Source organism: Ostrinia furnacalis, unplaced genomic scaffold (assembly GCF_004193835.3).
Source record: "Ostrinia furnacalis isolate ACB-3 unplaced genomic scaffold, ASM419383v2 OfSCF0182, whole genome shotgun sequence".
Taxonomy (NCBI): domain Eukaryota; kingdom Metazoa; phylum Arthropoda; class Insecta; order Lepidoptera; family Crambidae; genus Ostrinia; species Ostrinia furnacalis.
The window spans coordinates 1-13,618 of NW_021130421.1; the positions used below are offsets into that span (position 1 = coordinate 1).

Genomic DNA, 13,618 nt, shown 5'->3' on the forward strand with positions numbered 1-13,618 from the left:
CTACATCGAGTTGAAATGGCGCGATACGTCACGCTTGAGTAGAATTTTTACTCAAAAGTGACGTCACATAACATTTCAACTCAATATAATACTGTAATTATTGGATTATGGAAAAAAATAAAAAATATAAGTCTAATATTTTCTAATTATCTGTCTGACGGACTAAATAGAATTTCGATTTAATTACCCAGTCATCATCCCTATTGCGAGTGATGTGCAGGGCCACTGTAGGCCACTGTCCTAAAATAGTAAGACCCGTGTCTCACTATTTTAGTTGAAATGGGACGCGAAAGTTTAAAATCTTACACTGTCCTAAAGTTGTTGAATATTCTATCAATGTCATGGAAAGCAAGATGCCAGCCTGAGCAACTGAGACAGATAGTCACAAAACTGTGTAATAAATTTTGTTATGTAGAAAAATTGCAGTTGCCACCTGCCCCCCTAGACTAAACTCCCCACTTCCCCTGAGCGATAATTTCCGTCCCCTTAGGTGAGAATCATCCTACCCCTGAGCGAGAATCTTCTTACCACTGGGTAAGGATCCTCCTACCCCTGGGCCAGAATCCTCACCCCTCTTCTTCAGAATCCTCTTGCCCCCTGCACGAGAAACCCTTTCTTACCGTGCGAAAATCGGTCTTCCCCGAGCGAGAATCCACCCTCTGGGTAAGAATTCTGCTTCGTGAGAATGGGCTCGCCCAGGATTCTAGAATCCCCCTCCCCTGAGCGAGAATTCTTCTCTCTTGGGCGAGAATCCTCCTTCCCCCTGAGTGAGAATCCCCTCCCCCTAGCCCTTACTAGACACCTTATCCCAGCAATACTTACAAAGGTAGGAATTCAGGAATCCCCCTCCCCTCTCTGGGGCGAGAAACCTCCTTCCCCCTGAGCGAGAATCTCCCGATCCTTGACCCTTACTAGAGATTACTTAGACCTGAACCCATTAATACTTACAAAAGTAGCGGTGGCGGTGTCCCCATACCCGTATCGCTTCTCGGGCTGGTGGAGGCAGTCTCCGAACTCCTTGCCCCACGGCGCCGCGTCCCACAGCACCGGCGTCACCAGCGTGATCAGCTGGCTGCTGTAGTCCGGCGGCTCCGGCCCGGGCTCGAGAGACGCGCCCTGGGAGGACCGGGTTCACGTCGTAAGTCCTCGAATAATACAGTGTGAGTCACGTTAAAGTGTACATATGAAAATAAATGAAACTAGACCTATTTTTATCGACAAGAAAGAGGTCAAAAATTTTTTGAGATTTTTTTTAAATTTTTACAGATTTTTTTCAAAAAGTATAATTTTTTATTATTTGTTGGCCTTTTTTGTGTATTTTATGTATTTTTTAGTATCCCTTGTTATTAAGCATTATGACTGTTTTTATTTTATTAGGACATACCGCTTAGGTTAAAAGTTATTACGTTTTCTTTACAATAAGTAATTGGAAGAAAAAAAATTCTATAAATTTTTTTAAAAAAATCTCGAAAAATTTTTGACCTCTTTTTTGTCGATAAAAATAGGTCTAGTTTCATCTATTTTCATATGTACACTTTAACGTGACTCACACTGTATATCAAATATGTCAGCATAATCGCGCGCTCGACGCTCCAGTCAGTCTGTGACTACGGCCGGTCTAAACCGGTCGAAACGTCAGGCAAATACAGGATAATATTTCATTAGTTTTTGCGTGAAAGAGTAACAAACATCCAGACACCATGACATCCAGATATCCAAACTTTCGCATTTATAATAGTAGTAGGATAATTATATTAACTTTATTTCAAAAACCCTCTCTTTGTACCAAAGACGAAAGAAGACTCCTCCCCAACCCAAAACAAGCAAAATTTTGCACTTATTTAAAAAAAAATCAGAAAGTTAAAGGAAAAGAGACTTACCGAATTTAATGCTTCAGATAGCTCCTTGTATTTGTTCAAATAAATATCCAAGGTGTGAGGTCCAAAAATCGTAGAAGCTGCTTCATATCTTTGAGCCTGAAAAAATAACATTAACACAGTTAATTATTTACACTATTTTATAAAATAAATTATTAATAAAATACTATAGAAACACACGAAGCATAAACTGTATCATGGCGAGTCTTTCTGCGCCGGCGCATGGTAGCAGTTTAATTGTGAAATGAGTGAAATCGTAACAGACATAGGTGCTGTATGGCTCTCCCTACCCTGGTACTCGTCAGGGGTATCTATTAGTCTTATACTATAGTCATGGCATACCTGATATTCTTCAGGAGTGGTTATGTAATCCGAATACACATTAGACAGTCCCGCTATAACAACTTTTTCAGCACCAGTAGCCGCCAACACTCTACGTAAGCGCCGGCCGGCCATGGTAGTAAGTTCGCCCGGCGCGGCGGCCAGCGTCACGCGACCCGCAGCTTAATACAATAGGGATAGTAACCAGGGACTTTCCTACCTGGTCAATCAGTCCAGCTCGATACTCCGATCTCGTTTCGAACTTCAGACGGCTTTAGGATATCGTGTATAGGTAGCAAAGATAAGAGCCGATGTTTGTTTGTGCTGCCCCAGAAGGGGAAGAGTCCCAAAGGGGGAGAAGTGTGGCACACAATTCCGCACACTTCTCCCCTTGTTCGGTCAGGAAAAACCTTTGGGTTATTATGACCATGGGAAGATGGAGGGATGTCTCCTTACCTGGTACTCCTCCGGTGTAGTAATGTAGTCCGAGTAGACATTAGACAGGCCCGCTATAACAACTTTCTCAGCACCAGTGGCCGCTAACACTCTGCGTAAGCGCCGGCCGGCCATAGTAGTAAGCTCCCCAGGCGCGGCGGCCAGCGTCACGCGACCGAGGCGAGCCAACGCCACTGATACGATACTCGGCTGCCACGCGTACGGGAACTTCATCTGTGGGACACAATTTGGACATTTTGAAAATTACTATAAATAACTTGAAAAAATCGAACTGCCTAAAGCGGGAATTGAACCCACGACCTTCCGCTTGCCGGGTGACTGCTCTTCCAACTGAGCTACTTAGACACTGGATGAACCCGTCGAAATTTTCAAGTGTAATACGCTGTTACGGCTAGCGTTTGTTTCATCAATGCTGGGTATACCTACCCTTAAATTTAATTTGGACATTAATGAAGGTTTTACGAAGCCACTGTCACCGGAGTAGTATTCCTGTCTGTAAATTATTACTAGGTTGTGTAGCTCAATCCAAGATTGCTTACGTCCTACGTCATCGAACGTCACAGTGACGTACCAAATTTTATATCAAGTATTGCTTAATTATGTACACGCATTACCTACATGATTTACACAAATATTTCAAACAACTTTTAATGCGACCAATAGCCGAACGATGTCCATGAAGTTCATAGACATCGTTCGGCTATGAACGGCGCTTGTCTGCCATTGAGATTCCATCCCATTTAACTGACATTATTGAGGATATTAACCTTTTAAGAATTTACCCGTCAGCCGGTTCAGCCAAGAAGTCTCTGACGGCGTTCCACAGAGCACATTCCCTGGGGTGGTCCCCTGGCAGAAGTCTCAAGCTACTTACTCGTCCAGTAGCGAGCAGTATAGGCTTGGGTGCATGACAGCGGACGTCAGCCGGTGTAGGTTCTGCCAAGAAGTCTCTGACGGCGTTCCACAGAGCATTCCCCGAGGTGGTCCCTTGTCGGAAGTCGAAGGCGCCGGGCCCGTCGGTGGTGCCGGCCGCAAAGCTGTAGCCCATGGCTGGCACGCAACCGCGGACGGTTACGTTCTGTAGAAGAACCAGATACGATCAGTGCCAGTTTTCAATTTCTTTTGAGCTTCATCACGTCTCGTCGTAAAAGTGCTTTTTTTAAGCCTATTTACAGAAATAAATGAGTTTTACTGAGTTTTTACTGAGTTTTACTGAGTTTTACTTAGGGGGCACCAAAATGTGCACCAAAAATGGTGGGGTGGGGGTGGATTAGATTGCTTAGGGCATTCAATAGTCTTAATCCGGTACTAAGTGCATTAGAATGTTGTAAGAGAGAGCTAGACATGATTAAAGCGTTAACCGCAACGAAACTTTCTAAGAAAGACCCGGGTACTAATTTAGTGTACTATTCCATGGAGAATCAGTCGTGAGTCAAGCGAACTTTCATGTTTTCTATAAGAACCAGTTGGAATCAAATAAATTTTGGTGCCGTCATAAATTCGGATGAGGGTTAGCCAAACACGTTGGACTGAAATGCGACTCTTCCTCGCACTCACTCGCACACCTCACGTTCGACCCGTAGAGCATAGATTTGATGTCACAGCTGCCGGGTGCGCAGTGAACTCGACTTGATTGTATGTATACCACACAAACTGACCGTTTCAAAGGTGTCGCTGACGGGATCGAAGGGGTGTGCCTCGTGGTCGGGCATGCGCACAAACTGGTGCACCGAGCTGATGGGCCCCGTCACGTCCTCGCCCGGCTGCTGCAGCAGTTTCTGGAAGGCCATACGTAGTACTAGCAGAGTAAATACAAATGAGTAGGTATACACCACTAAATTTTAATCACCGAAAAAAAAAATTCTGGATAATGACTTATTGATACTGATCCCATTTGTGCAAAAAAAAAGAGTAAAATAAAGTGACTCAAAATATCCTCCTAAAATTGCTAATTTATTGACACACGCGTCGCTAGCACTATTTAAGTACGATAATGTAACACTTATTAGAATTAAAAATGGTCTAAGTTAGCTAAGTATGTAATAATAACACTGGAAGCGTGGTCGAGGCGTGAGCGAGACAGACAGATCGATGCAACGTGCGAGCGCGTACGACTACTCTAGCGAGCAGCGGAGTGACCCAGCTGTGACGCGTAAAATACGGCCCAACGAAAATTTAATAAAAAAATTAACTTCATGAAAACCATTTCTTTTTCTTTTGCTTTCAATATTCCACACGTTTCTACATAACCTGTTAAAATTTTTTCGGTGATAAAAATTTAGTGGTGTATATCTTCATAGAAACGCACCGAGCGCGGTTTTTATGTAAGCGTGCCAATACGTATGCGGCGCGCACGCACACACTGACAAAATTTAGCGGGGATTAGCGGGGAGTTGCGCGAGTGCTAGTCTACGAGTGAGCTAGTGCGAGTCTACTTATGCTCGTTTTCACCATCAATCCTTAACTTATAAGTGACCCCTATGGCAACACATAACAGGAATTTTGTTTTCAAAGGGGTCACTTAAAAATGAGGGTTTTCGCGTATTAAACATCCGCCAGATGGCAATACGTAGACGCGAGGTCCAAATGCTGCATGATTGGTTATTTTTGACATGACATTGACAGATATGTCAAAATCCACCAATCACGCAGCAGTCAGACCCCACATCCACGTCCCGCCATCTAGCGGATCTTTCATACGCAAAAACCCTCATTGGATTGATGGTGAAAACGGGCATTAGAGCCTTTATACTTTATAGCACTTTATAGGACGCCTTCAAATTAGAGGCGTGAGGAAGCGCTACAGTAGCGCTACTATCAGGACAGTAAATTACAAAATATCAAAATTATAAACATTCAAGAACAGAATCAACCCTGTGATTGGTCGGGGTTACATTTCAACAAATCATCATCATCATTTCAGCCATAGGACGTCCACATAGGCCTCCCCCGATGATTTCCGTAATGACCAGTTAGTAGCGGCCTGCATCCAGCGCCTTCCTGCTACCTTTATGATGTCGTCGGTCCACTTTGAGGGTGGACGTCCCACGCTGCGTTTTCCGGTGCGCCACCTTCACTCTAGAACCTTGCTACCCCATCATCTATCAGTGATACGTACTATGTGCCTTACACACTTAACTTGTGCAGGACTGTTTATTATCCGGCTATAAAAACTGTACGGAACTGTCGGAGCCAGATAACTGTGACTGGAGTGGATGAGCGGAGTGGGCTGTACGGATGCGGTGAAACGGAGAGCGGTGGACTGTAGACTGTAGAAGCTCCGCTGACGGTGTCTCCAATCGCTGCACTACTATACTATAATCGGTGGTGGATCGTTGCCACGTCTTCGTACCTCGTGGCTTCTATACTATGTGCGGAGTGACGTTCTATACGGTGAACACGGTGCGGTCGATGTCACACGCTGTAGGAGTCCGGTCAATACGGTATCCGAAGTCGCGAAGCAATAGCGGTGTCCGAGGTCTATGCTGTAGTCGTTGTACTATTCACTATGCGCTCTTGAGACTCTTGAGTAGACTATTCTTCGTAGACTATCTTGAGACTGTTCACTTCGGTTGACTGTGAAAGACTATTCTCTTCGATTGTTTGTAGAAGACTATTCACTTCGATTGATTTCAGAAGACTATTCACTTCGATTGATTAGAGAAGACTATTCACTTCGATTGATTAGAGAAGACTATACTTGGTTCGGCCCGGCAGTCTGTTTTTATATCACTAAATCCCGCCTATTTTCTGGAACAATTCGCGGTCCGCCCGTATTCGGGAATACACAAGTACTTACTCGAACTCGCGGGAGTCGTAAACAAACTATAAGNCTCCCGCCGTGCAGCGACGGACTCGTCGATGCAGAAAAACAGCTAGCAGGACGACTGCTGTTTCTGCTCGGTGAAACGGTGACAGAGATAACTGTTACTTGGATTTCTATCTTGCGGTTCTGTAGCTCCCGCCGGTGCTGGAGTCTTCTCTCTCCAGTTTGTTGATTCTGTAGTTTGGCGTTGTCTATAGCAGTCTGCTGTTGAACGCCGTCTGTCTTTACTTCGCGGTGTTTGGCGTGGTACGGACGATGTGCGGTTGTCGAAGTTTCTATACTTTTCTTCTATTCTATTTTCACGCCACGAAGCCTCCCGCCGGTATGGAAGGTGCGATGACTCTCGCTGGTTTATATTTCTCGATGACTCCCGCCGGTTATGCGATGATCTTCGATTTCTATTAGCGCCTGATCGTTTTTTATCCACAATTTTATCGACGTGCGTAAGTGAAACTACTGCATTCACTTTTTCTGTAGGCGCAACTGTTTCGTGGTGCAGTAATTTATGGTGGGTTTTCCTGCAGCCATTTATTTTGCACTGTATCCCTGGACATCTATGTGCTCTTGTCCAGGGACGAAGACAACGGTAGCATAGACGTTTCTGTCTTGCGATATCCCAGCGTTCACTGCTGATGGCTTTTCTCAGCTTGCCACAGTCGGTAACGGAATGGTTGCCGTCGCACACTGGGCACGGCGGTCTCTGCTGTACTCTCTTGATGTGGAAGACACGCTGGGTGTGCTGTTGTTTGCGGTATCGGTAACTATCTTCTCTGAAGATCGGTTCGGGAGTGGCGAATTTGGCACACTTTTCGGCTTCTCGCTCGATGAAGCGGCTGAATTTCATGAGGTCCGGTTCCTCCTCTGTGTGCTCCCATGCGAAGTCGTACCAGCGGTACTGAAGCGCTGGTGTCAGCTTCTCAGTTAAACTATGTACTATTTCCGGGTTGTAGAGGTAGTGTGTTCGATTGAGTGCTCGAAGTGTTGCTATGCTATTTTGTATTCGGGTAGCGAACACACAAACCTTTTCCGGCGAATCGGTGAGTCTCTGTAGTCTCCTTAAATTTTCTAATTCGGACAGGGCTATAGAGTCCGGCCGGCCAAAGCGCATCTCCAAAGTGCGCATTATGTCTTGCGCCTTCGCGTTAACTATTAGCAAGGAGGTCACGGCTTCCCTTGCTCTTCCCGTGAGTGACCGCCGGAGTCTCGCTATATTTTCTATTTCACTGAAGAAACTCGCAGTTTCATTGTAGGCTGCTTTGAATGCGAGCCAATCGTAGTGCGCGCCACTGTAGTTCGGCAATTCTGCCACATACTGTTGTTGCTGTCCGGTCCGCGCTGCGGTTGCGATGGCTGTAGTAAGTTCAGTGAGGTTAATTTTTGATGACGTCGGCTGCGGTACGGTGACGGTTACAGGGGATGGCGGTTGTAAGTCGCCATCTCCTTTCAAAGACGCTGAGTCATCTTCACTATCGGCGGACTCCATTTCTATAAGCTTGCGGTGGGCAATGGCAAGCTCTAATCGTAGGCGGGCTATCTCCGCCTCCGCCTCGGCTAGTCGACGGGCGCAATCGGTATGCGCGAGTGGTGCTCGCGGTGAAGCCGTCGAGTGTTGTTCGTCTCCTGTGACGTCTGTTACGGATGGAGGCCCCAACTGTATTAGTTCCTCTTGCGCGGTAACGGTGAGCTGCTGTGATGACGTCATGTGTTCTGTAGGCGGTTCCGGTGATGACGTCATAGGCGGTGTAGTGGGCTTCGAAGCTTTCGCCTTGCCTTTCCTGGATCTTGTCACAGGCATCTTCTATCGGTGCTGTAGTATGCCACTTCACGAAGGCCGCTTCGGTGTTCTCGAAGGTTCTATAACTTCGGGATCGGTAGACAACGATCCGGCTCGAAGGACCAGAAAAATTGTGCAGGACTGTTTATTATCCGGCTATAAAAACTGTACGGAACTGTCGGAGCCAGATAACTGTGACTGGAGTGGATGAGCGGAGTGGGCTGTACGGATGCGGTGAAACGGAGAGCGGTGGACTGTAGACTGTAGAAGCTCCGCTGACGGTGTCTCCAATCGCTGCACTACTATACTATAATCGGTGGTGGATCGTTGCCACGTCTTCGTACCTCGTGGCTTCTATACTATGTGCGGAGTGACGTTCTATACGGTGAACACGGTGCGGTCGATGTCACACGCTGTAGGAGTCCGGTCAATACGGTATCCGAAGTCGCGAAGCAATAGCGGTGTCCGAGGTCTATGCTGTAGTCGTTGTACTATTCACTATGCGCTCTTGAGACTCTTGAGTAGACTATTCTTCGTAGACTATCTTGAGACTGTTCACTTCGGTTGACTGTGAAAGACTATTCTCTTCGATTGTTTGTAGAAGACTATTCACTTCGATTGATTTCAGAAGACTATTCACTTCGATTGATTAGAGAAGACTATTCACTTCGATTGATTAGAGAAGACTATACTTGGTTCGGCCCGGCAGTCTGTTTTTATATCACTAAATCCCGCCTATTTTCTGGAACAATTCGCGGTCCGCCCGTATTCGGGAATACACAAGTACTTACTCGAACTCGCGGGAGTCGTAAACAAACTATAAGGTGTCCGGATATGAACCTTATTGCGTATGCGCTAAGGGCGGTTATCGAGGGCGCGCGTGCTATCGCTGTCCTTTGCGCGCTCGCGCTGTCTCTGTCTTTTGATGTACTTGCCGAGCGCCGATGATTTATTACATAACTATAGGTATGTACGTATACGTATTTACTGCGGTTTCTTTTATCTTTTTAGGGTTCCGCTCAGCCGATTTGTAGTCGTCCTGCACATAACTACTTCAGCTTAATAATCCATCAGACTATGTCAGCGACTTTAGTTCGTTTACAGTGTGCTTACCATGAGTTTACGTTAGGTGTGCTCGCTAGCGACTGCGTAAAAAAACGACATTAGATGTATGGCATATTGTGCAGCGCCATTAGCGGCTACTTTCAAGAAATAAAATCTTCATATATTTTTTTGACGTACTCGCTAGCGAGCGCACTCAACGTAAACTCATGGTAAGCACACAGATGCTTCGATTTCAACCAATAACAAACGCGAATCTACGCTTGAGTTTGACTACTACCCGGCCAACAACCGAAGTGGTCTCGGTTACTCGTAAAGCATGTTCAATCTTAATCTTACCATAGCTCCTTCATAGATCCTGGTGGCAATGATCCTGGTGCTCTCGAACATATCATCGCCGGGGCCTGACGCGAAGCAGCGTTCCTTAGGCTGCTTACAGAGCAGCTTCTCTTGGTCGCATACCTACGAGGAAATATATTTTACAGGTCATTTATTACGAGTAACAAATAAATACTTTAAGCTTTTAATTAAACTCCAAATGAGTTCCAAAATTCCAAGTAAATAGCTGTTCAAATACAATTTATTTTGTAGAAAATGTAACAAAGAGTGACGCCACATTGAGGGTCATTGTACACCTTAATTATTATTATGAGTATCTAAATAAATAGAATAAAACAGGTACCTATTTTTTCTTCATAATTTAAACATAATACCATACATCAGCAATATGCTTCATTAACTTTTGAGTTGAGTTTCCTTCATTATTGAAAATAACAAACTCACCTTACCGGAGAATTCGCATCGAGGACCCTTGATGTTGGGAGAAACATCGCCAAGGTTTGTCGACGCGAACGCACACACTATGTTGCCCTGAAAATAATATTTGTGTGTTAATTTCGTAGCTCAAAGGATTAGCAAGTGACATTCCAATAATTAAAAAAGTTAATGGAGGTTGACGAGCCCCACACTCTAAGAAGTGTGGGTCTCAACCACCGCCGGCCATGTGGATGCCCGGCGGCCAGGATTTTACCGCACTGAGGTCGGGAAAATGTTTGAGCTACAGTTAAGTCCCGCGGAAGCGATGTGCTAACAAGCTGCACCAGTAGCCAGCCAGTAGCCTACCGAAAATTCTTCTCGATGGTCAACTTCTTCTTTGTTCACCTGGGTGAAGAAAGTTGAATTTTTAGTGTTCTCATTTCACCTCGGAACCATTTCATCCAGGTAAAATGAGTACACTAAAGCGGTCGCCTTTGTTCAACTACGAATTAATTCACCCAGGTAAACAAATGCAAAGATCTGGGTGAATTAATTCCTAGGTGAACAAAGGCGACCACTTTAGTCGAATCAATTCACCTGGAAAATAAAGCTAGGTGAAATCTTCACCCAGGCGAACAAAGTGGAATAATCCACGACGACGACCAACGCCGTGGCTGGTACCCACCAGCATGCAGTTTCACGCATTTCCTGACGGAAAACATAGGGCCTGACCTTGCCGGGCGCATGTGATCTGTATTTTTTTTTCTAAGCCGCAATATTGGTTCTTCGAGCCGGATATAAATCAGCGTACAGTTGTACAGTCCCGTATTAGCAGCCTTCCAAGCCCCACTGACCTTGCCGGGCGCCGTGGTGTTCCCGTTGAGCGCCTTCTCCATAAGCATGAGCTGTCTAAGGCTAAAGTCTCGCTCTCCAGTCAGCCTCTCCTTGCTTCAAGGGATCCTTCATTCCTCCACACCAATTGTTTTTATAGTACACCCTTTTTCAAGCCCCACTGACCTTGCCGGGCGCCGTATTGTTCCCGTTGAGTGCCTTCTCCATAAGCACGAGCTCCGTCTCAGGCTAGAGTCTCGCTCTCCTCGCTTCGAGCGACCCTCCATTCCTCCACACCAATAATTTTTATAGAACATCTTTCTCATGCCCCACTGACCTTGCCGGGCGCCGTGGTGTTCCCGTTGAGCGCCTTCTCCATAAGTAGCGACGCAAAGCCTACGTTGTCGGACGACACGAGGCGGTTGGTGTTGTTCATGATCCCGGGTGACGCCAAAAGCGCTCCAGATCGTGACACGTTCTTTATTTTTATTTTTTTTGGTCCTTCGAGCCGGATATGAACCAGCGACCTATTGGTGTACAACCCGTGTTACGTTCTTTATTTTTTTCTGAGTAGCAATATTGGTCCTTCGAGCCGGATGTGAATCAGCGTACAGTTGTACAGTCTCGTGTTAGCAGCCTTCCAAGCCCCACTGACCTTGCCGGGCGCCGTGTTGTTCCCGTTGAGCGCCTTCTCCATAAGTAGCGACGCAAAGCCTACGTTGTCGGCCGACACGAGGCGGTTGGTGTTGTTCATGCTGGTCGGGTGCACCGCGAACCACTGCAGCGCGCCCAGCACCCCGCCTGATGGCGATAAGAATTTCAACTGCGCTAATGTCTTGTCAGTGTCGTATTTGTATCTGAAAGCAAAGAGAAAATTATTTTGTTATAAAATACTTATACATTTTTATAGAAAACTTACCCCCTTCATCTATCTTACGCGGTTTAGATTTTTTCATACAATTTTTTTCCCCGCTAACTCCGAATGCAATTCTATTTCTTTTCAAAAATAAAAGAATGTTTTCTTTGAGTATTTTCTATCTATATTAAGAGTACTTTCCCTTCAGGTGGCATTACAAAATTCCACCCTGTATATTTAGATAATGATAAAGGACCCTCTACACTAGCGTCTTTCGAGCGTCATTGTTTTTCCAGCGCCTGCGCAGCGTCGAAGCAGCGCCAGCGCATGGTTTTTTCGGCCGTAGCCCGTAACGCAACAGCGGGATGAAGAGGTTACGTAAATGACCTTTACATGTCTCATCTTTTTGACCTATCAGCGCTTCGAGACAAACATTTGAGGAATGAAACTCCATTCCCAACCCGTCTAGCCAGACTGAGGGGTGCAGGTCAAATCCTCCATTTACTTTTAAATTAATAAATTAGAAGGGTTCGTACTCCTGGACACTAAATAAATGGCCTGATAATAAATCATTTGCTTCTGTATAATTACAGAGAGGCGTGCTTCTGCACTTGAGACTATATAAATGACATGACGATGATATTTTTATCACTTACCTAGCTCGTTCCTCCGGCGGATTCCGCAGGTATGAAGTAGGTGAGCGATTGATATTCGCGTTTAGTATTTCAATCTCTCCGTACTCCATTCTTGCTGGAGTCAGCTTATTGTGAGCTATGACTATACTCTGAAAAAAGAACACACATCGTATGTATGTAGAAAAGATTTCTCAAGGAAAATTAAAAGACTGTAATAAACAACAGGAAAGTGATATGAGTGAGACATGTTAAAATGTTCTTTAAGGACAACACATTCGTTTAAATATTTATTTATTTATGTGTAAAATATTAACAAATTCATTAAAACAAAGACATTTTTGAGGTTGATAATTGAACTTTGATAAATCAACAACTCAGATCCACGCAATTATTTTTTTATCTAAGTAAGTCATTAGTCTAATGTAGAAGTTAAGACTTAAGTCTAGAGGTTTACCTTATAAATCCCAGCGATGTAAGCGAGGAAGGTCTCCCTCACGAAGCCCAGAATGGGCAGGTCGAAGAGGAAGTCGATCAGGAACCCGCCCGGTGTGGAGTGGGTGTGGGTCCCGCTCAGTATCACGTTCTGGTCGTTGTATATGTCCCCGTATCGCTTCTGCAGCCGCTTTATGACCTGGAAGGGGGATTTAATAAATAAACATAAGTCCCTATAACTATTTTGTAGGCGCTTTAGCTTGACCTGGAAGAGGATTTGTAAGGGCCGTTGAGTCTGCCTGCTGAGAAACTGCCTAGACTTGATGGAAAAACTATTGTCCCGTTTAGGGCTTAGGAAGATCATTCCTGATCGTTGTATATGTCCCCATATCGCTTCTGCGTCTGCAAATAAAGCGTCTGCTTTATGACTCTTGAGTCTGACTGCTGGGAAACTGACTAGACTTGATATAATACTATTGTCCCGTTTAGGATCACGTTCTGGTCGTTGTATATGTCCCCGTATCACTTCTGCAGCCGCTTTATAACCTGGGAGGGGTTTTTAAGGGTTCTTGAGTCAGACTACTGGAAAACTAACTAGACTTAATATAAAAACTATTGTCCCGCTAAGGATTACGCTGGTCGTTGTACCTATCTGTCTCTTGAGTCTGCTTCTGTGAAACTCTAGTTAGTCCCCGTATCACTTCTATAGACGCTTTATGACCTTTAAGGGGATTTTGAAAGGACTCTGAGTCTGACTGCTGAGAAACTGATTAGACTTAACAGAAAAACTAT

The 13,618-nt window shown here is 45.1% G+C and overlaps 1 protein-coding gene across 1 annotated transcript in view; it reads right to left on the minus strand.

The window, feature by feature from the left end:
* Positions 1-948: 948 nt before the first annotated feature.
* CDase (neutral ceramidase) overlaps positions 949-13,618 on the minus strand; it is a gene marked incomplete at its 3' end in the record, with an annotated part of 34,913 nt that continues 22,243 nt past the window's right edge. Inside the window, exons 4-13 of the mRNA XM_028305503.1 lie at positions 12,849-13,025; positions 12,416-12,543; positions 11,559-11,760; positions 10,100-10,186; positions 9,656-9,778; positions 4,313-4,432; positions 3,529-3,732; positions 2,655-2,867; positions 1,881-1,976; positions 949-1,116 (exon numbers count right to left, since the gene is read on the minus strand). Of these exons, the coding sequence (XP_028161304.1) occupies positions 949-1,116; positions 1,881-1,976; positions 2,655-2,867; positions 3,529-3,732; positions 4,313-4,432; positions 9,656-9,778; positions 10,100-10,186; positions 11,559-11,760; positions 12,416-12,543; positions 12,849-13,025 (1,518 nt within the window). The remainder of the gene's footprint in view (positions 1,117-1,880; positions 1,977-2,654; positions 2,868-3,528; positions 3,733-4,312; positions 4,433-9,655; positions 9,779-10,099; positions 10,187-11,558; positions 11,761-12,415; positions 12,544-12,848; positions 13,026-13,618) is intronic.